The following is a 23,071-nucleotide window of genomic DNA, read 5'->3' on the forward strand; positions in this document are numbered from 1 at the left end:
GAACCCAAACCGTCCGGGTCGGGTCGGTCAGGCCCCGCCCCCTGACGTCACCTCATCCCCACCCAATCCCCCGCGCCTACCTGCCTCCCGGCCCCTCCCTTTCCCGCCCCTCAATCCCCCGCGCTCATCTATGAGGCCACGCCCCCTCCCGCCACCCAATCCCTGTGCTCGTCTCTGCGGTAAGACCCCGCCCCTTCCCGCTTTTCACCCAATCCTAGCGCTTGTCTCTGCGGCCGGGCCCCGCCCCCATCCGCCCCCGCCCAATCCCCGCGCGGACTCATGTCTGCCTGCTCGGCCGCCGTCTCTCGCGTCTCTGCCAGGCCGGGGCGAGTCCGCGGCTGCGGCGGGAACATGGAGGAGCTGCTGAAGCGCGAGCTGGGCTGCGGCTTTGTCAGGGCCACGGGCCACTCGGGGGGCGGGTGTATCAGCCAGGGCCGGAGCTACGACACGGACCAAGGACGAGTGTTCGTGAAAGTGAACCCCAAGGCGGAGGTCAGGCCGCGGGTCGGGCGGGCCGGGGGACCGGTCTCCTTCCGGAGAGGGGCGCGGGGCGAGGCCTGGGCTTCTCCTGCCGGAGGAGGGGGGTGGCTCTCCCGGAACTGCCGCCGCCGCCCCTTGGGGGGAACCCTTTACGCGGGGCGAGCGGTGAACAGTGAACAGGGGCGGTGGAAGCGTCCGGAGGAGTTTGCACCTGCGGGGAACTGTCCGGAGCAGGAACCGCGGCCGCCCTTCACCTGCTGTTCTCCGTGAACTTTCTCTCGGGGGCGCTGCGTGAAATGGGGCGGGTCTGGCTGCTGCAGTCTTGCTCCCGGGGTTCCTGCCCTGCGGTGCTTGTTAAGTGGGGTCGTTCTAGCCGGGGAAGCTGGTTAAGTCCTCAGCTTAAGTGGCTCTGGAGGTGTCCGTCCCCCGTGAGCCTCGGTCAGTGCGTTGTGAAACGGGCGAAGGTGCTGCCCCCAGGCCAGCTGCTGCGCCTCACCACACCCTGGCATGCTCTGTCCTTCTGTTAGAATCATTCTCGGGCCGGGCGCGGTGGCTCACGCCTGTAATCGCAGCACTTTGGGAGACCGAGGTGGGTGGATCACGAAGTCAGGAGTTCGAGACCAGCCTGGCCAACAAGGTGAAACCCCCATCTCTATTGAAAATACAAAAATTAGCTGGGCGTGGTGGTGGGCGCCTGTAATCCCAGCTACTAGGGAGGCTGAGGCAGGAGAATCGCTTGAACCCAGGAGGCAGAGGTTGCAGTGAGCCGAGATCGCACCACTGCACTCCAGCCTGGGCAACAGAGCGAGACTCTGTCTCAAAATAAAAAATCATTCTCGTAGTGATTTACATTTAATTCCCAGAATTGAATCTCACCTTCCATGATGTGGAATCATCTTATTCTGGAACATGGATGTTCTCTCGAGACTCCCCTTCAAACCTTTGTTCTGGAGAGATCAGCTACGGGTCATCCTGTATGTGGCTTTTCTAGGAATCCGTCAACTGTTTGTCCTTGTCCTTTTTTTTTTTTTTTTTTTTGAGATGGAGTCTTGCCCTGTCACCCAGGCTGGAGAGCAATGGTGCAATCTCTCAACCTCTGCCTCCCTGGTTCAAGTGATTCTCCTGCCGGAGCCTCCCAAGTATCTGGACAAGCGTGCACGTAGCTAATTTTTGTATTTTTAGTAGAGATGGGGTTTCACCATGTTGACTAGGCTGGTCTTGAACTCCTGACCTCAGGTGATCCGCCCGCCTTGGCCTCCCAGAGTGCTGGGATTACAGGTGTGAGCCACTGCGCCCGGCCCATGCCTGGCTAATTTTTAAACTTTTTGTAGACACAGGGTTTCACTATGTTGCCTAGGCTGATCCCAAATTCTTGGCCTCAAGCCTCCCAAAGTGCTGGGATTACAGACGTGGAGCCACCTCGCCTGGCCCGCAGTCCATTCTAAACACTTTATAAATATTATCATCACTCCTTAAGAGAGATAAAGTTACTGAAAAAGAAGATAAGCACTGTGTAAGCAGAATTTTCAAAGCATTATCTTTAGAAAATAAAGGGAAAACTGGGTCTTAGCTGTACTTTTACTAGAGTACTACTTGAGAAGAAAATAAGGGTAGTACTACAAACAAAATGCAGAGAGAGAGGAAGGAGGGTCTGTGAACCAGCTAGAGGCCAAGGCTCCTCCACAGAAATATCCACTTGGATGTAGCCCTGAGTTTAACTACTCTTAACTAAAGCTAAGAGTAGACCCAAGGTAAAATTAAGCATCAGCTGGGGTGTAGTAGTACAAAAGATTAACTTATGGGAGGAGGATGGGAGAAAACCAATTACACAAGGATGCCAGGGACAGATAAAAATAATCAAGAGGAGGTCAGGCACAGTGGCTTACAGTGGCATATAATTCCAGCACTTGGGAGGCCGAGGCGGGCAGATCACCTGAGGTCAGGAGTTTGGGACCAGCCTGGCCAACATGGCAAAACCGCATCTCTACTAAAAATACAAAAATTAGCTGGATGTGGTGGCGCACACCTGTAATTCCAGCTACTTGGGAGGCTGAGGTAGCAGAATTGTTTGAACCCGGGAGGTAGATATTGCGGTGAGCCGAGATTGTGCCATTGCACTCCAGCCTGGGTGACAGAGCAAGACTCTGTCTTAAAAAAAAAAAAAAAAAAAAATGCTGGGCGCGGTGGCTCACGCCTGTAATCCCAGCACTTTTGGCAGCCAAGGTGGGTGGATCATGAGATCAGGAGATTGAGACCATCCTGGCTAACACGATGAAACCCTGTCTCTACTAAAAATACAAAAAAATTAGCTGGGTGTGGTGGCGGGCGCCTGTAGTCCCAGCTACTTGGGAGGCTGAGGCAGGAGAATGGTGTGAACCCGGGAGGCGGAGCTTGCAGTGAGCCGAGATCGTGCCACTGCACTCCAGCCTGGGTGGCAGAGTGAGACTCCATCTCAAAAAAAAAAAAAAAAAAAAAAAAGGCTAGACACGGTGGCTCATGCCTGTAATCTCAGCACTTTGGGAGGCCAAGGTGAGCAGATCACCTGAGGTCGGGAGTTTGAAACCAGCCTGACCAACATGGAGAAACCCCATCTCTATTAAAAATACAAAATTAGCCGGGCATGGTGGCACATGCCTGTAATCCCAGCTACTTGGGAAGGCTAAGGCAGGAGAATTGCTTGAACCTGGGAGGCAGAGGTTGCAGTGAGCTGAGATTGTGCCATTGTACTCCAGCCTGGGCAACAAGAGTGAAACTCCGTCTCAAAATAAAACACACACACACACACACACACACAAATAAAAATACAAACATTGGCCGGGCATGGTGGCACGCACCTATAATCCCAGCTACTCTGGAGGCTGAGGCAGGAGAATCACTTGAACGCAGGAGGTGGAGGTTGCAGTGAGCCGATATTGTGCCACTGCACTCCAGCCTGCTGGGTGACAGAACGAGACTCTGTGTCAAAAAAAAAAAAAAGAGTGTTCTAGCAGCGGTGACATGGCAGCTGTGGTGGGGCTCTGAGGCTGAGGAGGTGGGGACTCTGAAGAACTGAAAGAAGGCTGAAGACAGCTGGAAGTCAGGAGCACAAGGAGAGTGTGTGTGTCTGTGTGTATGTTGTGTGTCTGTACGTTGTATGTGTGTATGTTTGTATGTTGTGTGTATGTATTGTGTGTCTGTGTGTAAAGGTGGAGCCCCAGGTGAGGATGAGAGAGTGGGTAGGGCAGTGGTGTGTGTCTCAGGAGAAAAGGAAAGGCCGCTGGCCCTGACCTCTTCTGCAGGGATCACTGCTGTGTATGTTGTGTGTGTGTGTGTCTGTGTGTTGTTTGTGTATGGTGTGTCTGTATGTCATATGTACGTGTGTCTGTGTATGTTGTGTGTGTTGTGTGTCTGTGTGTAAGGGTGGAGCCCCAGGTGAGGATGGGAGAGCGGGCAGGGCAGTGGTGTGTGTAGCAGGAGGAAAGGAAAGGCTGCTGGCTCTGACCTCTTCTCCAGGGATCACTACTGTGTATGTTGTGTGTGTGTCTGTGTGTTGTTTGTGTATGGTGTGTCTGTATGTCATATGTACGTGTGTCTGTGTATGTTGTGTGTTGTGTGTCTATATGTTGTGTGTATTGTGTGTATGTTGTGTGTGTGTGTTATGTGTCTCTGTGTGTAAAGGTGGAGCCCCAGGTGAGGATGGGAGAGCGGGCAGGGCAGTGGTGTGTGTAGCAGGAGGAAAGGAAAGGCTGCTGGCTCTGACCTCTTCTCCAGGGATCACTGCTGTGTATGTTGTGTGTGTGTGTTTGTGTGTTGTGTGTGTATGGTGTGTCTGTATGTCGTATGTATGTGTGTCTGTGTATGTTGTGTGTTGTGTGTCTATATGTTGTGTGTATTGTGTGTATGTTGTGTGTGTGTGTTATGTGTCTCTGTGTGTAAAGGTGGAGCCCCAGGTGAGGATGGGAGAGCGGGCAGGGCGGTGGTGTGTGTAGCAGGAGGAAAGGAAAGGCTGCTGGCTCTGACCTCTTCTCCAGGGATCACTGCTGTGTATGTTGTGTGTGTGTGTGTCTGTGTGTTGTTTGTGTATGGTGTGTCTGTATGTCATATGTACGTGTGTCTGTGTATGTTGTGTGTGTTGTGTGTCTGTATATGTTGTGTGTGTGTTGTGTGTCTCTGTGTAAGGGTGGAGCCCCAGGTGAGGATGGGAGAGCGGGCAGGGCAGTGGTGTGTGTAGCAGGAGGAAAGGAAAGGCTGCTGGCTCTGACCTCTTCTCCAGGGATCACTGCTGTGTATGTTGTGTGTGTGTGTTTGTGTGTTGTGTGTGTATGGTGTGTCTGTATGTCGTATGTATGTGTGTCTGTGTATGTTGTGTGTTGTGTGTCTATATGTTGTGTGTATTGTGTGTATGTTGTGTGTGTGTGTTATGTGTCTCTGTGTGTAAAGGTGGAGCCCCAGGTGAGGATGGGAGAGCGGGCAGGGCGGTGGTGTGTGTAGCAGGAGGAAAGGAAAGGCTGCTGGCTCTGACCTCTTCTCCAGGGATCACTGCTGTGTATGTTGTGTGTGTGTGTTTGTGTGTTGTGTGTGTATGGTGTGTCTGTATGTCGTATGTATGTGTGTCTGTGTATGTTGTGTGTTGTGTGTCTATATGTTGTGTGTATTGTGTGTATGTTGTGTGTGTGTGTTATGTGTCTCTGTGTGTAAAGGTGGAGCCCCAGGTGAGGATGGGAGAGCGGGCAGGGCGGTGGTGTGTGTAGCAGGAGGAAAGGAAAGGCTGCTGGCTCTGACCTCTTCTCCAGGGATCACTGCTGTGTATGTTGTGTGTGTGTGTTTGTGTGTTGTGTGTGTATGGTGTGTCTGTATGTCGTATGTATGTGTGTCTGTGTATGTTGTGTGTTGTGTGTCTATATGTTGTGTGTATTGTGTGTATGTTGTGTGTGTGTGTTATGTGTCTCTGTGTGTAAAGGTGGAGCCCCAGGTGAGGATGGGAGAGCGGGCAGGGCGGTGGTGTGTGTAGCAGGAGGAAAGGAAAGGCTGCTGGCTCTGACCTCTTCTCCAGGGATCACTGCTGTGCGGTGAGCAGGGGGACCCAAGGGAGGAGTCGCTGTGGTCCCGGGGAGTCAGATGGAAACGGCATCTCAAGATGAGGTGGTTTCCAGTGCTGGGTAGGAGGTGGCGTAGAACTTGGTGGTCTATTCAGGTGAAAAGTGACCCCAGGTCACTGGCATAGGCAGTCAGGGTGCCACCTGCACCTGAGAGGCCGGGTGAGTCTGTGTCCTGTAGGTGGAACAGGACTGCAGTTGAGGTGTTGTCTGAGGACACTGACAGGTAACCCATGTTCACAGTCCCACTGTTGCCGGATCTTAGTGGAATTAGTACCTTCGACTTTCCTCTCTCCAGAGAACCTCCCGATTCCACCATAGCACACAAATATAGTCCAACACTAGAAAGCTCAAGCCCTCTTCTTCCAGTACGGCATCGGAACCTGTAGCCTACCCTGTTGGCAACTGCCTTTGAAAACACTGTCCATGTATATGGAATCCTCAGTCAGGATAGTCTTGGTTTGAAGTTGTAATGGTAGAGGAAAACATGTCTACAGAACCTTTCCGGAAGTAACTTCGCCTGCCTCCATTTCCACTTCCTCTGGTATTTTTCTGACAGGCCAGAAGAATGTTTGAAGGTGAGATGGCAAGTTTAACTGCCATCCTGAAAACAAACACGGTGAAAGTGCCCAAGCCCATCAAGGTTCTGGATGCCCCAGGTGGCGGGAGCGTGCTGGTGATGGAGCACCTGGACATGAGGCATCTGAGCAGGTGTGTCTTCACAACCCCGCCACGCCCCCCCCAGGGTGGCTTTATTATCTGAGCAGGTGCATAGGTGCATCTCCACACCAGCCCCAGGCTGGCTTTATTATCTGAGCAGGTGTGTCTTCACCGCACCGCCCTTCCCCCGCCCCCGGCTTTGTTACCTGAGCAGGTGTGTCTTCACATCACCCCCTGGCCTGGCTGGCTTTATTATCTGAACAGGTGTGTGTTCACACCACCCCCCAGCTGGCTTCATGCCATCCCCTGGCTGGCTTTGTTATCTGAGCGGGTGCGCCTTCACACCAGCCCTCAGCTGGCTTTCTTTTCCACCAAGTGGTTCTCTGATGACTGAAGCTTGTACTGGGGGCATCATTTTGAGGAGTGTAATGCAAAGAACCCGTGACTCCACATACCGTGAGTTCTGCAGAATGAACGGCAGGCACTCTCTGCAACCAAGGGCGGAAGCAAGAGGAATCTCCCAAAGTGAGATGCTGACCGAAGGCCCCGCTGCGGGCCGGGCGCGGTGGCTCACGCCTGGAATCCCAACACTTCGGGAGGCTGAGGCGGGTGGATCACTTGAGGTCAGGAGTTTGAGACCAGCCTGGCCAACATGGTGAAACCCCATCTCTACCAAAAATCCAAAAATTAGCTGGATGTGGTGGCGGCGTGTCTAATTCCAGCTACTCGGGAGGCTGAGGCAGAGGCAGAGGTTGCAGTGAGCTGAGATCGCACCACTGCACTCCAGCCTGGGCAATAGAGCGAGACTCAGTCTCAAAAAAAGAGAAAAAAAAAAAACCCTCTTGCAAACTTGGATGAGGCTGGCAAAGATCGTCAAATAATTAACACCTTTATCCCCCTCTTGCTTCACCAGAACCGACTTTCTGTCCTCAAAATGTCCGACCTATTAGCCGGGTGCGGTGACTCCCGCCTGTAATCCCAGCACTTCGGGAGGCCGAGGTGGGCAGATGACTTGAGGTCAGAGTTTGAGACCAGCCCGGCCAACACAGTGAAAGCCCGCCTCTACTAAAAATACAAAAAATCAGCCGGGCGTGGTGGCAGGCGCCAGTAATCCCAGCTACTCGGGAGGCTGAGCAGGAGAATGGCTTGAACCTGGGAGGCGGAGCTTGCAGTGAGCCGAGATCGTGCCACTGCACTCCAGCCTGGGTGACAGAGCGAGACTCCGTCTCAAAAAAAAAAAAAGTTTGACCCTCTTTATGTGCCCTGAGACTGAGCAGTGGGTGTGTTGCCTTTCTGTGTGTCATCTGTTTAGTTGCTGTCCTTTGATTTGACAGTCATGCTGCAAAGCTTGGAGCCCAGCTGGCCGATTTACACCTTGATAACAAGAAGCATGGAGAGATGCTCCTGAAGGAGGCGGGCACAGTGGGTATGGCACTGCATGGGCCATGGGTGCTCCCGCCTAGAGGAGGACGTTCAGCCAGTGTGGGCTCAGAGGGGGGACCGTGCAGCAGCCGTGGGAGGGTCGGATGTGGGCTGATGCCGGAGCAAGGGAATGTCGACGTTGAGCCACATCTCACAGTGCACTGAACACAGTGAATGTGATGTGTCTGTTGTGTCCTAAATGCATTTGAAAGATGAAAACATTTGCTGGACGCAAGATGCCCCTAGTGTTACGGTTGCTTTTACCTCTTGTTCCCCAGAAGAGTGTAAGCAGAGGCTCTCTGGCTTTCTATAAAAAGCAAGACCTTTAACCACAGGGTCTGTTCCTATAAAACAGTCATACTTGAGGCTCAGAATTACAGCCATCATGTCTGACCTTTCCAGAACGTAACGCGCTGTCAGGATCGAGGGAATTTTCCAGTATTTTAATCTGCTGACATTTGGAATCTGTGCGCAGCCCACATGGTAAATGTGGGGAGATTAGCTGACGATCGGAACAGATCACCAGGGGCCTGCTGTACGAGACACAGACATGCTGTTAGACAGTCTGTTCTGTGAGGGTCCATGACGGATCCCCCCAGGCAGCCTGTGTGGTAAGGATCCACTGAGAGGCCTCCCAAGTCGCCTGTCCTGTCCCTTCCAGTCTTACGGAGTTTAGCCCATTGGGATTTTCCTTGAGTTAGGGAGACTGCAGAGGAGTGAGATTATTTCTTTTCTTTTCTTTTCTTTTTTTTTTTTTTTTTTGAGATGGAGTTTCGCTCTTGTCCCCCAGGCTGGAGGGCAGTGGTGCAATCTCGGCTCACCACAACCTCTGTCTCCTGGGTTCAAGCAATTTTCCTGCCTCAGCCTCCCGAGTAGCTGGGATTAGAGGTGCACGCCACCGCGCCCAGCTAATTTTTGTATTTTTAGTAGAGACGGGGTTTCACCATGTTGGCCAGGCTGGTCTCAATCTCCTGACCTCAGGTGATCCACCCACCTCAGCCTCCCAAAGTGCTGGGATTACAGGCATGAGCCACTGCACCCTGCCTGAGATTATGTCAAAGCACAATAGTTTATCTGACACACATGGCACCAGGTTTGCCACTGAGAGCCATCCTTTCTGATGGACTGGGGGCAGATTCTTTTTCCTCTTTATTTATTTATTTTTATTTTATTTTTTTGAGAAAGAGTCTTGCTTTGTTCCCCAGGCTGGAGTGCAGTGGCGTGATCTCTGCTTACTGCAAGCTCTGCCTCCCAGGTTCACGCCATTCTCCTGCCTCAGCCTCCTAAGTAGCTGGGACTACAGGCTCCTGCCACCACGCCTGGCTAATATTTTGTATTTTTAGTAGAGACGGGGTTTCACTGTGCTAGCCAGGATGGTCTCGACTTCCTGACTTCGTGATCCACCTGCCTCGGCCTCCCAAAGTGCTGGGCTTACAGGCTTGAGCCACCGCGCCTGGCCTGTTTTTTACTTTTTATGTTTTTTATGTTTTGTTTTGTTTTTTTTTTGAAACGGAGTTTTGCTCTTGTTGCCCAGGCTGGAGTGCAGTGGCGCGATCTCAGCTCACCGCAACCGCCGCCTCCTGGATTCAAGTGATTCTCCTGCCTCAGCCTTCTGAGTAGCTGGGATTACAGGCATGTGCCACCATGCCCAGCTAATTTTGTATTTTCAGTAGAGATGGGGTTTCTCCATGTTGGTCAGGCTGGTCTCAAATTCCCAACCTCAGGTGATCCACGTGCCTCGGCCTCCCAAAGTGCTGGGATTACAGGCATGAGCCGCTGTGCCCGGCCATTTTTATGTTTTTTTTTTGAGACGGAGTTTCACTCTTGTTGCCCAGGCTGGAGTGCGATGGAACGATCTCAGCTCGCTGCAACCTCTGCCTCCCGGGTTCAAGTGATTCTCCTGCCTCAACCTCCCGAGTAGCTGGGATTATAGGCGCCTGCCACCATGCCTAGCTAATTTTTATATGTTCAGTAGAGACAGGGTTTCACCACGTTGGGCAGGCTGGTCTCAAACTGCTGACCTCCGGTGATCCGCCCACCTCAGCCTCCCAAAGTGTCTTTCCTCTTTAAGAACATCCTCTTTTTTTTCCTGACACAGTGTGGTCTTCCCCCACACCCCCGCGTGTTGGGATGTGAGACAGGTCCCCTGAGAGGTGCCCGCAGGCTCCCTGTCCTGTGCGTGTCCTCTGGTGCCGCTGCTCGGGAGCAGCTAGTGTCTTTGATGCTGACGTCTGCTGGAGCAGGCTCTGTTCGGGGTGTTGTGTGAGCTGGTGGAGACCCAGGCCCTGTTTGTCTCTGGCAGGGGCCTAAGCTGGTAGGAGCTCGCTGGGGTCGTGTCTGAAGGTGACTCGGTTTCGAGAGTGGGCGCTGGGATCCCTGGAACTGATTTTCCTTCTTTCACTTTGCTTGCAGGGAGAGGAGGCAGGCGGGAGGAGCGGCCCTTTGTGGACCGGTTTGGATTTGACGTGGTGACGTGCTGTGGATACCTCCCCCAGGTGAGTGCACGGTGTTTGCTTCTATTTCACAATCAGGTCAGCTGTTCAGACACAGGGGTCAGGGGGACACACCCCCTTCCTTTTTTTGTGAGCTTTAGTAAAAGTATTTGCACCGTTTTCTCTTTGCTGATGTTTGAGAGGTTGACGTGAGATTGACCCACCTAATATGCTAGGTAAGCATGAAGAAACCGAGGAGGACCAGCAGGTTAGGAGCTGGATTTCAAGGTGGGTAAAAATGAGGGAATTTAACACATATTTTATTTTAGGTATACTAAACTCTCAAAGAGGGTGGAATGGCAAGGGTTTGTCACTTTTGGTTGTGTGATTTTGTGGTGGCTTCCCTCTGCATTTCCGCCTGGGGAGTTCTGCTTGGCGCCCAGCACGTGTGCAGTGGACAGGGCTCCTGTCCTGTCCTCGGGAGGAGGACACAGATGAACCCAGAAAACTTTCCAGGGTTTCCTGGCGGGCGCAGAGGGCAGTAGAAAGACTTGGAAATGTTGAAGGTTGTCCAGAAACCTGCTTAGGAGCGGGGAGTGGCGCCCTCTGGTCCTGCCTACTCCGAGGGGTTTTTCGCCAGCTCCACCCCTTCGTCTTGTGGCTGTACTCACAGTGTGTGTGTGCACGTGTGTGTGTGTGCATATGTGTATGTATGTGCATATGTGTGCATGCACACGTATGCACATCTGCGTGCACGTGTGTGCATGTGTGGGTGCATGGGCGCCTTGTGCATTGTGTATGTGTGCACGTGTGTGTGCGCACGCGTGTGTGCACACGTGTGTGTGCAGGCGTGTGTGCGCATGACTGTGTGCCTGATGCATGATGTTGGCATCGTGTGCTACTCCAGTCTTGTGTGTCTGTCTTGCTTCCCTCCTGAGTGGTAAGCACCTGTGACCTGGATGTCCTTTCTTGGGGTCCTTCTCCATGGGGCTCCATGTGACTTTTCCTGTTATCACTGTCTGGGGAGGGGCTGTCTGGACAGATGTCAGAAGTGAGCCATGGGGTCAAGGCAGGTCAGCCAGCTCTGGCCTCAGTACTCCAGCGTGAGTGTAAATTAAGAGGAACTGTTAGCCAGTTGCTTTAGCAGCAAAAAAAAAATTTTTTTTTTTTTTTAAATAAAAGAGCCCTGGTGGCTCACGCCTGTAATCCCAGCACTTTGGGAGGCCGAGGTGGGAGGATTGCTTGAGCCCAGGAGTTCGAGACCAGCCTGGCCAACGTGGCGAAACCCTCTCTCTAGTAAAAATACAAAAAATTAGCAGGGTGTGGTGGTGCGTGCCTGTAGTTCCAGCCACTTGGAAGGCTGAGGTGGGAGGATTGCTTAAGCTTGGGAATTCAAGGCTGCAGTGAGCTCTGATTGCACCACTGCACTCCAGCTTGGGTAATGGAGCAAGACCTTGTTTCACAAAAATGAGAAAAGAAAGAGAAAATGTTCTGGACCGGGCGCGATGGCTCACGCCTGTAATCCCAGCACTTTGGGAGGCTGAGGCGGGCAGATCACCTGAGATAAGGAGTTTGAGACTAGCCTGACCAACATGGTGAAATCCTGTCTCTACTAAAAATACAAAAATTAGCCGGGCTTGGTGGTGCGCACCTGTAATCCCAGCTACTCTGGGAGCTGAGGCAGGAGAATCGCTTGAACCCGGGAGACGGAGATTGCAGTGAGCTGAAATCACGCCATTGCACTCGAGCCTGGGTGACAAGAGTGAAACTTCATCTCAAAAAAGAAAAAAATAAAAAGTAAAAAGTAAAAAACTAAAAAGTAGTACAGTCAGATACCTTTTGTTACATATGGAACCTGTAAAGACCAAAAAGTGTGCTGCACGTGTGTCAGCCAGAGCACGAGGGAGCAGGCCCCGTGGCACCCTGTGATGCGAGTGTGACTTGGGGCAACAATCTTTACGGACAGCAACGTGGCAATGCCTATCAAAAAAAAATTTTTTTTTTGAGACAGAGTCTCGCTCTGTTGCCCAGGCTGGAGTGCAGTGGTGCAATCTCGGCTCACTGCAAGTTCCGCATCCCAGGTTCACGCCATTCTTCTGCCTCAGCCTCCTGAGTAGCTGGGACTACAGGTGCCCGTCACCATGCCCGGCTAATTTTTTTTTTTGTATTTTTAGTAGAGATGGAGTTCCACCGTGTTAGCCAGGACAGTCTTGATCTCCTGGCCTCGTGATCTGCCTGCCTCGACCTCCCAAAGTGCTGGGATTACAGGCATGAGCCACCGTGCCTGGCCAAAAATTTAAAATTTAGTTTTAATTTTAATTTTAAAAGATAGACTCTCACTCTGTTGCCCAGGCTGGAGAGCAGTGGCACGATCATAGCTCACTGCAGCCTCAAACTTTCTGGGCTCAAGCCATCCTCCTGCCTCAGCCTCCCATGTAGCTGGGACTACAGGCATGCACCACCACACTTGGCTAATTTTTTAATTTTTTTGTAGAGACGGGTCTCACTATGTTGCCCAGGCTGGTCTCAAACTCCTGGCCTCAAGTGATCCTCCCACCTCAGCCACGCAAAGTGCTGGAATTACAGATATTGGTCACCACTCCCAGCCCCCTTTCAAATTTTTAAATTTGTTTATTTTTTTTGAAATGGAGTCTCGCTGTCACCCAGGCTGGAGTGTGGTGGTGCGATCTTGGCTCCCTGCAACCTCCGCTTCTGGGTTCAATCAGTTCTCCTGCCTCAGCCTCCTGTGTGACTGGGATTACAGGCGCCCACCACCATGTCTGGCTAATTTTTGTATTTTTAGTAGAGACGAGGTTTCACCATGTTGGCCAGGCTGGTCTCGAATTCCTGACCTCAAGCAATCTGCCCGCTTCGGCCTCCCAAAGTGCTGGGATTATAGGCATGGGCCACCGCACCTGGCCCCCCTTTCAAAATTTTAAATGGACTTATGCTCTGACCCAGTAATTATCCTTTAGGATTGATACTACAGGCATACTTACATGTATGCAAAATGGCACAGACACAAGGGTATTTGCTGCGCCACTCTTGGTACTATGATAAGGAAAATCCAGAGGACCACTGGGTGAAGTTCTGGTGCATCATCTGATGAACTGTCGTCAGCTGCTACAAAACAACGTAAAGAGAGCGGGAGCAGGGCCGGGCGCGGTGGCCTACACCTGTAATCCCAGCACTTTGAGAGGCCGAAGCGGGCAGATCACCTGAGGTCAGGAGTTTGAGACCAGCCTGACCAACATGGTGAAACCCCGTCTCTACTAAAAATACAAAAAAATTAGCCGGGTGTGGTGGCGCATGCTTGTAATCCCAGCTACTTGGGAGGCTGAGGCAGGAGAATCGCTTGAACCCTGGGGGCAGAGGTTGCAGTGAGCCGAGATCACGACACTGCACTCCAGCCTGGGCGATGAAAGCGAAACTCTATCTCAAAAAGAAAAAAAATGTTCTAGAAGCCTTCATTCTTGGAAGGCTACAGAGTGGGTCCTGAAGCATCCCCATGCTTCCCACTGCTCTTGGGATAGGATCTGAGGTCTCAGCATGTCCATGAGACTCCGGTTCCCCTCGGGATGTGGTTCCCTCCTCAGCCTCCTGTGACTGCCAGCCCTCCCACGTACCGCCCCTGCAGCCCTCTCCACTTTGAGATGCTTGTGGGTAGCTGAGCTCTCCCTCGGTTCTGGCATTTTCCAGTGAACTGTGCTTTTGCTGTTACTGTGCAGGTGAATGACTGGCAGGAGGACTGGGTCGTGTTCTATGCCCGGCAGCGCATTCAGCCCCAGATGGACATGGTGGAGAAGGAGTCTGGGGACAGGGAGGCCCTCCAGCTTTGGTCTGCTCTGCAGGTGAGCGGGGCCCCACTGCATGCCCAGCACCTGCCACACGCCCCACTTGCCTGAGGTAGGGGAGGCACCAAGGCAGGTGAGGCCACCTCTGAGTCTGATTCTGGGTGGGAAGCGGGTGCCCGGCGGTGTCCTATCCGCTGCTGCCTGGGCTGGGGGCGGGCACCTGGAGTGGCGCCCCTCATGCACGCTTTGATCAATTTGCTGAGGCTCCATTTTGCTCCCTGCAGTTGAAGATCCCTGACCTGTTCCGTGACCTGGAGATCATCCCAGCCTTACTCCACGGGGACCTCTGGGGCGGAAACGTGGCAGAGGATTCCTCTGGGCCGGTCATTTTTGACCCAGCTTCTTTCTACGGCCACTCGGAATATGAGCTGGCAATAGCTGGCATGTTTGGGGGCTTTAGCAGCTCCTTTTACTCTGCCTACCACAGCAAAATCCCCAAGGCCCCAGGATTCGAGAAGCGCCTTCAGTTGTATCAGCTCTTTCACTACTTGAACCACTGGAATCATTTTGGATCGGGGTACAGAGGATCCTCCCTGAACATCATGAGGAATCTGGTCAAGTGAGCGGGTCTTGCTCTGGAAGGAGGCTGCAGAGGTTTCTCCACAGTCCTCTTCCGGGCAGATCCTTGCTTCTTCACATGGCCGGAGTAGCTTAAGACCAACGCAGTAGCTGATTTCCAGGCCTTGCAAAGTATATAATATCTAAGAGGAAAGGTTTCGTCATCCCACCGTTGTCCACTTTGTGGGGATTTGTAGGTAGATGGAGCCACGCTACAGGCAGGGTATGAGCAGAGGGATGTATGGAGTGTGGGTGACTCTGAGCCCCACTGCCGCTGCAAGGTGGAGAAACTGTAAGTGAACTCCTGTGGGTGCGGGGGAGGGTATCCGGTGTGTAGGGTGGTGGCCAGCGCCCCTGGGCACTGCTGCTCGCAGGTACCTTGCCGCCGCCTCCTCCTCCCTGCTCTCCTGTGCAGGAATGTCTCTGAGCTGTTCACGTTGATGCTTCTTGGTTGGCAAGACTTGGGTGTAGACATGAAACCGTCTTACTAAAAGCGTCTTAAAGTGACCAATTCCAAAATCAAGCATATTCCCTTTTCCTGCATGATCCTGGGCCCTGCCGCAGGCTGAGCGAGTCTGTAAACTGATTCTGGGAGAGACCAAGCTGCTGGCCGTAGGGTGTCCTTGGGTAAATCCAGGAGTCTTCATTGCTTCTGTTATTACCCCATCTCCTCTGCCATTTTCTAAAGCTTGCTGAGTTGTCATTCCTTTGCAACATTAAAATACATGCTGAACTAATATTTTTCGTTCCTTCAGTGTTGTAGTAATGAGAAATATTTCATGAATGGCATTGATGCTAATAAATCCTTTGCACAAAAATTTGAATAAACTTTCAGTGGTTTCGATAATGTACAAGATTGTATATTTCCCTCGTTTATTGTAATTCAATATTTATCTTAGTTGTTTGCTGAAAAACTTTTGTAATATGGTGTGACAAACAGGTACAACTAGTGTTTTTGTTGTTGTTTTTAGAGACAGGGTCTTGTTCTGTTGCCCAAGCTGCAGTGCGGTCACGTGATCATAGCTCACTGCAGCCTCAAACTCCCAGGTTCTAGCAGTCCTCCCATTTCAGCCTCTCGAGTAGCTGGAACTACAGGTGTGCACCACCACACCCGGCTAATTTTTGTATTTTTAGTAGAGATGAGGTTTTGCCATGTTGCCCAGGCTGGTCTCGAACTCCTGAGCTCAAGCAGTCCTCCTACCTCAGCCTCCCGAGTGCTGGGATTACAGGCCTGAGCCACCATGCCTGACCCAACTGTTCTTTCTTTCTTTTTTTTTTTTTTTTTTTTTTTAAGACAGAGTCTCACTGTTTCCAAGCTAGAGGAGTGCAATGGTGCGATCTTGGCTCCCTGCAACCTCTGCCCTCCGCCTTTTGGGCTCAAGCAGTTCTCATGTCTCAGCCTCCCGAGTAGCTGGAGTAGCCGGTGTGTCACCACGCTGGCTAATTTTTGTATTTTTAGTAGAGACGGGGTTTCACCATGTTGCCCAGGCTGGTCTCCAACTCCTGACTTCAGGCAATCAACCCGCCTCAGCCTCCCAACTGTTTGTTTTTTCTTTTTTTTTTTTTGAGATGGAGTCTTGCTCTGTCACCCAGGCTGGAGTATAGTGGTGCAATCTCAGCTCACTGCAACCTCTGCCTCCTGGGTTCAAGGGATTCTCCTGCCTCAGCCTCCTGATGTAGCTGGGATTACAGGTGTGTGCCGCCACACCTGGCTGATTTTTGTATTTCTAGTAGAGATGGGATTTTGTCATCTTGGCCAGGCTGGTCTTGAACTCCTGGCCTCAAGGAATCTGCCTGCCTCGGCCTCCCAAAGTGCTGGGATTACAGGCCTGAGCCACCATCCCTGGCCCAACTATTGTTTCTTAAAAAAAACTCTTTTTAACCTTGTCTTGTTGTTAGGATAAAAGGATAGCTCAGAGCTTCAAAGTAAGAGCAGGACTAGCCTAAGAACTGTCTGCGATATTTGACCAGAGGTGCAGCCTAGCTGCCATTCTTATTCACCTTGTGGAAGACGTTAAAGGGAGAATGAAAGTAGCTGTAGAATTACCTTTGGGGGAAGAAGCCACTTGGTGAACTTGGCAAACACCCGTGTTTGAGGGGTCACCCAGGGTGTCATGAACCGGGCTGAAGGGGATGGATTGATTACTTGTCTTGTTTGCTTGTTTCTGTTGTAAGTCAGGGCCCCTCAGCAGAAGGCAGAACAGAACCGAGTTCCTTTAGAATGCTGGTTTTTGTGTGGAGTGAGGAAGGACCGCGAGTGTGGTCAGTTTCCAACCTGACAGGTCCTGCTACCATTGGCCAGGACTGCAGCTTGTTACTTTGACCCTGGGAAGAAGGTAAGTGTTCCCAAGAAAAGGGACGTCCCAAAGCGGCGCCATCCCGATGGCACATGTGCTGCTTAACTCCCCACCAGGTAGGTCCATCCCGACAGCACCTGTGCCCCTCAGCTCCCCGCCGGGTAGGTCCATCACGACAGCACCTGTGCCGCTCGACTACCCCCCACCGGGTAGCTCCATCCCGACGGCACCTGTGCCGCTGGGCTCCCCACCGGGTAGGTCCATCCCGACAGCACCTGTGCCGCTCGACTACCCCCCACCGGGTAGCTCCATCCCGACGGCACCTGTGCCGCTTGGCTCCCCACCGGGTAGGTCCTACGGAGCGATGCAGTCGATTTCCAGGAGGGTTTTGGTTTTGGCGGCTGCCAGGCCTGAGGCCTTCCGCAGAGATAATGAGTCCACAACTGAAACCGTCCGGAAAGCACAGCCCAGGCTCCTTCTATCTGTGGTTAGTCACGCAGGGGCAGAATGGCCATCGGGCCAGGAAACAGTCGGTGGAATGTGGATCCGTTCAGCTTTAGGGAATTGGAAGAGACGTCTGGACGTGCGGCTCACACCTGCAATCCCAGCACTTTGGGAGGAGGCCGAGGCGGGAGGATCGCTTGAGCTCAGGAGTTTGAGACCAGCCTGGGCAACATAGTGAGACCTCATCTCTAAAATAAATAAAGAGAATCGGAAAAGAAGAGTCTCCATTTCCTGTTCCTGTATTTTACATAAACTATCAGTGCCTAGAACCCCATAGCCCTGAGAAGGTGAACAGCTTTTGGCTCCGATGCTGCTGCATTTGGAGAGTGTGAGGCAGCTTCCCTGGGTTGTTGGTCAGTGGAGGAGCTGACAGGACGGCCGGCCTGCCCAAGAAGGAGGATGACCCAGACTCCCTCCCCTGACAGAGTCCTCCCGGGGGCTGTGCCAGCCACAAGGAAGGGCTGGTGCTGCAAGGGGCCTGGGGCCCTGGACATGGTTCTGTGTGAGCACAGCATTGAGTGCTCAAGGCCCTGACATCATCCTTCTGCTCAGCACAGCATCAGGTGCCCGGGGCCCTGACATCATCCTTCTGCTCAGCACAGCATCAGGTGCCCGGGGCCCTGGACATCATCGTTTCGCTCAGCACAGCATCAGGTGCCCGGGGCCCTGACATCATCCTTCTTTGTCAGCATATCAGATGCCCGGGACCCTGGACATCATCCTTCTGTATCAGCACATCAGGTGCCTGGGGCCCTGGACATCATCCTTCTTTGTCAGGATATCAAGTGCCCGGGACCCTGGACATCATCCTTCCGTGTCAGCACATCAGGTGCCCGGGGCCCTGGACGTCATTCTGCATCAGCACAACATCACCAGTGACGAGAGCGTCCCCGAGTGGCTGATGGGAAGGATGGTTCGGTACTCCAGAGGCGGTGGCCTTCTCTTCCTCGATGACATTGCAGGGCTGCACCTTGTGAGAGGCCATTGCCGAGAGCACAGCCAAATGGAACCATCAGGAGGGGTGTCTCGGGGGTGTCGAAATGGTAAACAGTAGTGTGGTAGTTTTCAGATTTTGCAATGCTGCGGTATGTGTTAGCTTTTTATTTTTTATTTTCTTATTTAATTTTAATTTTTTTTAGATAGTCTCACTCTGTCACCCAGGCTGGAGTGCAGTGACACGATCTCGGCTCACTGCAGTCTCCGCCTCCCAGGTTCAAGGGATTATCCTGCCTCAGCCTCCCCAGTAGCTGGGATTACAGGCACCTGCCACCATGCCTGGCTAATTTTTATATTTTTAGTAGAAATGGGGTTTCACCATGTTGGTCAGGCTGGTCTCGAACTCCTGACCTCAAGTGATCCACCCACCTTGGCCTCCCAAAGTTCTGGGATTACAGGTGTGAGCTACCACGTCTGTCCCCGTGTCAGCATTTTAAATTTGTAAGTTGATGCAATACTTATTCTAAAATACTAATTTTGTATTATTTTAATATATGCATATTATATATTTATACATATACACACTTTTTTCATAAAGGGCTATCAAAATCCTATAGGCTTCAGGCACAATAGATGCCCCTGCATCTACTCAGACTTGATTTTTCTGGACGATTCTGTCCATGAGAGACCATACACATGTCATCAGAGGATGAACTTCTCATCCAAAGCTGTGCTGTTTTCTGGGCTGGCTCAGCTGGAAGAGATGGGGGAGGGGATAGGTTCTGATTTGGAGGCATAGTTTTTTGTTTTTTGTTTTTGTTTGTTTTTGAGGTGGAGTCTCACTCTGTCACCCAGGACATCTGGGAGTGCAGCGGTGACATCTCGGCTCACTGCAACCTCCACCCTCCGAGTTCAAGCGATTCTCCTGCCTCAGCCTCCCGAGTAACTGGGATTACAGGCACCTGCCACCGTGCCCAGCTAATTTTTTTTTTTTGTATTTTTAGTAGAGACGAGGTTTCACCATCTTGGCCAGGTTGGTCTTGAACTCCTGATCTCGTGATCCACCCACCTCAGCCTCCCAAAGTGCTGGGATTAGAGCCACTGCGCCCAGCCTGGAGACATAGTTTTAAGGGACAGCTGTGTGCTTTGTCCTTGCAGGCTGCTGTGTTGACATCTGAAAGCACAGAGGGAATGGGCTCTGGACACAGCTCCGAGACTCCTCGGTCAAGGGAACAGCTGGAAGAGGTTTGTTCTCTTTGGGCAGCCGTGAGCATTGCTAGGACCTCCGGAGAGGAAGTCCAGGGAAATGGTGGTTGCCCTGAGCTCCCATCCAGGACTCTCAGTTCTCATCTTTGGGATCTTGGGGGCAATGTGGCTCCACTTTTTATTTCTTACTGTAAGTGGGATTATATCAAAACACCTAATCTAACACTGTCAGGGCGTCAGCTTTTCCACAGAAGTGAGTCTTTAGATACCTGAAGTCAAGCCTTCTGTCCCAAAGCGTTTTACTTTTCATCCTTTTAATGAAAGTGCACCTAAAGCGGCCGGGCGCGGTGGCTCACGCCTGTCATCCCAGCACTTTGGGAGGCCGTGGCGGGCGGATTACCTGAGGTCAGGAGTTCGAGACCAGCCTGGCCAACATGGCAAAACCCTGTCTCTACCACAAATATGAAAATTAGCTGGGTGTGGTAACGTGCGCCTGCAATCTCAGCTACTCGGGAGGCTGAGGCAGGAGAATTGCTTAAACTCGGGAGGCGGAGGTTGCAGTGAGCCGAGATCGCGTCACTGCACTCCAACTTGGAGACAGAGCAAGACTCCATCTCGGGGTGGGGAAGACCTGTATCTTGGAAAGATGACGTAGGGGTGCACTGTAAGGGGTAAATTGGAGGGGGAATTCCAGGCGGCAGGGAGAGGCCTTGGTGGGGGGCTTTCCTGTGAGTGGATAAGCAGGATTGTGAGAAGGACAAAGGCCCAGGAGCCATGGAGGGGCCAGGACAGGGTGGTGAGAGAGGGAGCAGTGCCACCGGCTCGTCCACGTATTTCACAGAAGCCTGTGCCACTTCTGCACATCCCACCTCCACCCATCCACACCTCTGCTTGAACCACTCATTAACCAGCTGGCCTCTGCTTGGGGTGGCCCAGGGGAGCCGAGAGGAGATGGGGAGGGTGGATGAGGTTAGGATATTGTTCTCGGACTTCCTTCATCGAGCCCACACCCCAGGCCTGGGTGGCACCGGCTCTGTAGCCAGGCTCAGCTCTGTCCTGTGGTCTCCCCACACCCTGCCCATGTCTGTGCCAGGCCCCTTTCTTGGGTCCTCCTTGATTCCTCCAGCTTGAGGTCCACATCCCACCTCTACTCCGTCCACGCCTCTCCTCTGGGCTGATGGTAGGATCACAAGCATGGGTGGCCCCGAGACCTGACCAGCACCGCAGACCAGGCCCTGTGCTAAGACATCCAGGCGGACGGGGAAAAAGATGGGTGGTACCACTCCCAGAACGGGAAACCGGACAGAGGGCAGGTTCTGTTTTGTTTGCGACGGAGTCTTGTTCTGTCACCCAGGCTGGAATGCAGTGGCGTGATCTTGGCTCAGTACAACCTCCACTCCCAGGCTCAAGCAATTCTCCTGCCTCAGCCTCCCAAGTAGCTGGGATTACAGGTGTGTGCCACCATGCCTGACTAAAATTTTTTTGTATTTTTCGTAGAGATAGGGTTTCACCATGTTGACCAGGCTGGTCTTGAACTCCTGACCTTGTGATCTACCCACCTCGGCCTCCCAAAGAGCTGGGATTACAGGCATGAGCCACTGCAACCAGCCGATACAGGTCGTTTTAAAAACAGTATTATTTGCATACCATACAATTTACACTACTAATTCTCTAAGAAACTTGGGATCACTTAACTGCCCTGCCCTTGAATCTTCAACAGCTCTTAACCCCCCACATAGAGGACTTCCTAGCCTGGTGCCTGCATATCTGTTTCTTCATTCAGGCACCTCTTCTCACTGAGAGACCTGAGCACTCGTACGGTTCTCTGTGTGACGCCTAATATCTGACTGTAGACTCATGAGTTGTATGAAGAAAAATTACAAGGGGCTTTGAGAAGGTAACAGAGAGGACTGACTCTAGACCACAGTGTTGGAATTCCAAAAAAGAGAACCAAGAAAACAGAGGGAGAACGCCATAAAGAGCTAAAAGCTGTCCCACGATTGGAGGACCCACCAGTCCTGTTCAGGGGATGACAGGAGACTCACCCTAACACCTCCCTGGGGAATTTTTCACTGGTGTCACAGAGAAGACCCTAAAAGCCTGCAGAGATAGAACAGTTTCTACACAAAGAATAAGAACCAAAATGACCATAAGCTTCTCAACATCAAAACTGGAGCTGGCACCTTCTCGGTTCCTAAAGAACACGGTCTGATCTCCGAGGTGGAATTTGATACCCAGCCAAACTGTCAACTAGGAATAAAGAAATTTACAGATGTACGAGAGCTCACGTTGGCCTGTCATGAACCTTCTGTCAAGATACAATAGCAGGGTGGGCTTCAGATGAGAAAAAGCCAGGGACTGGCACATGCCCTTTCTGCAGACACCACAGCCATCCTCCTGTCCTACCTGCTGTTCTGTGGCAGCCCTGCCACTCCTGTCACGAGGTGGCTGCTTGGCCGGGTGCCATGGCTCACACCTGTAATCCCAGCACATTGGGAAGCTGAGGCAGGCAGATCACCTGAGGCCAGGAGTTTGAGACCATCCTGGCCAACATGGTGAAACCCCGTCTCTACTAAAAATACAAAAATTAGCGGGGCGTGATGACACGTGCCTGTAATCCCAGCTACTCAGGAAGCTGAGGTAGGAGAATCGCTTGAACCCGGGAGGTGGAGGTTGCAGTGAGCCGAGATTGCACTCCAGCCTGGGTGACAGAGCAAGACCCTGTCTCAAAAAAAAAAAAAAAAAAGGTGGCTGCGGATCCCCCTGCCTTGATTGTGGCTTTGGAGACCAATGGAAGGAGGTGGAAATGATGGTGTGTGGCTTCTGAGACCGGGTCAGAAAAGGCCTTTGCTTCTGCCAGCTGTCTGGGAGCCCTGGCTCTCCCAGTGCTCACTCTTGGAACCTGGCCTCCATGTTCAGGGAAGCTCAGGCCACACCAGGAGGCCACATGGACGTGTCCTGCTTGACAGTGACTGCTAAGCCCAGGTTCCGGTGATCCTGGCCGAGGTGCCAGATGTAGGAGTTAAGGAGCCTTCCGATGACCGCAGCCCAGCTGAGCAAGTGGGCAGGACGGCGGGGATAGGCAGCTCCCAAAGGCTCCCTCCCCGCAGCCGGACCCCTGCATTTCTGTGGGAAAAGACAATTCTTGGGGCCCAAAAAAAACATTTATTGATTAAAACCTCATGCACTGCCGGGCGCAGTGGTTCACGGCCGTAATCCCAGCACTTTGGGAGGCTGAGGCACGCAGGTCACCTGGCCAACATGGGGAAAACCCGTGTCTACTAAAACTACAAAATGTAGCTGGGCAGGCTGGGCGCGGTGGCTGACGCCTGTAATCCCAGCAGTTTGGGAGGCGGAGGCGGGCGGATCACGAGGTCAGGAGATCGAGACCATCCTGGCTCACATGGTGAAACCCTGTCTCTACTAAAACATACAAAAATATTAGCCGGGCGTGGTGGCGGCGCCTGTAGTCCCAGCTACTCGGGAGGCTGAGGCAGGAGAATCCCTTGAATCCAGGAGGCAGAAGTTGCAGTGAGCCGAGATCACGCTACTGCACTCCAGCCTGGGAGACAGAGTGAGACTCCATCTCTTAAAAACACAAAAAACAAACAATAAAAAAACCTCACGTCAAATGACTTCAGCATGGA

General features: G+C 52.3%; 1 protein-coding gene across 1 annotated transcript; it reads left to right on the forward strand.

The window, feature by feature from the left end:
* Positions 1-254: 254 nt before the first annotated feature.
* Positions 255-15,332, forward strand: FN3KRP (fructosamine 3 kinase related protein). The gene is made up of 6 exons (XM_054458250.2): positions 255-492; positions 6,115-6,266; positions 7,550-7,641; positions 10,050-10,132; positions 13,798-13,920; positions 14,148-15,332. Exons 1-6 carry the CDS (start codon positions 280-282, stop codon positions 14,484-14,486), a joined length of 1,002 nt encoding a protein of 333 aa, XP_054314225.1. The 5' UTR covers positions 255-279; the 3' UTR covers positions 14,487-15,332.
* The last annotated feature ends 7,739 nt before the right edge of the window (positions 15,333-23,071 follow it).

The sequence above is a fragment of the Pongo pygmaeus genome, chromosome 19 (assembly GCF_028885625.2).
Source record: "Pongo pygmaeus isolate AG05252 chromosome 19, NHGRI_mPonPyg2-v2.0_pri, whole genome shotgun sequence".
Classification (NCBI taxonomy): domain Eukaryota; kingdom Metazoa; phylum Chordata; class Mammalia; order Primates; family Hominidae; genus Pongo; species Pongo pygmaeus.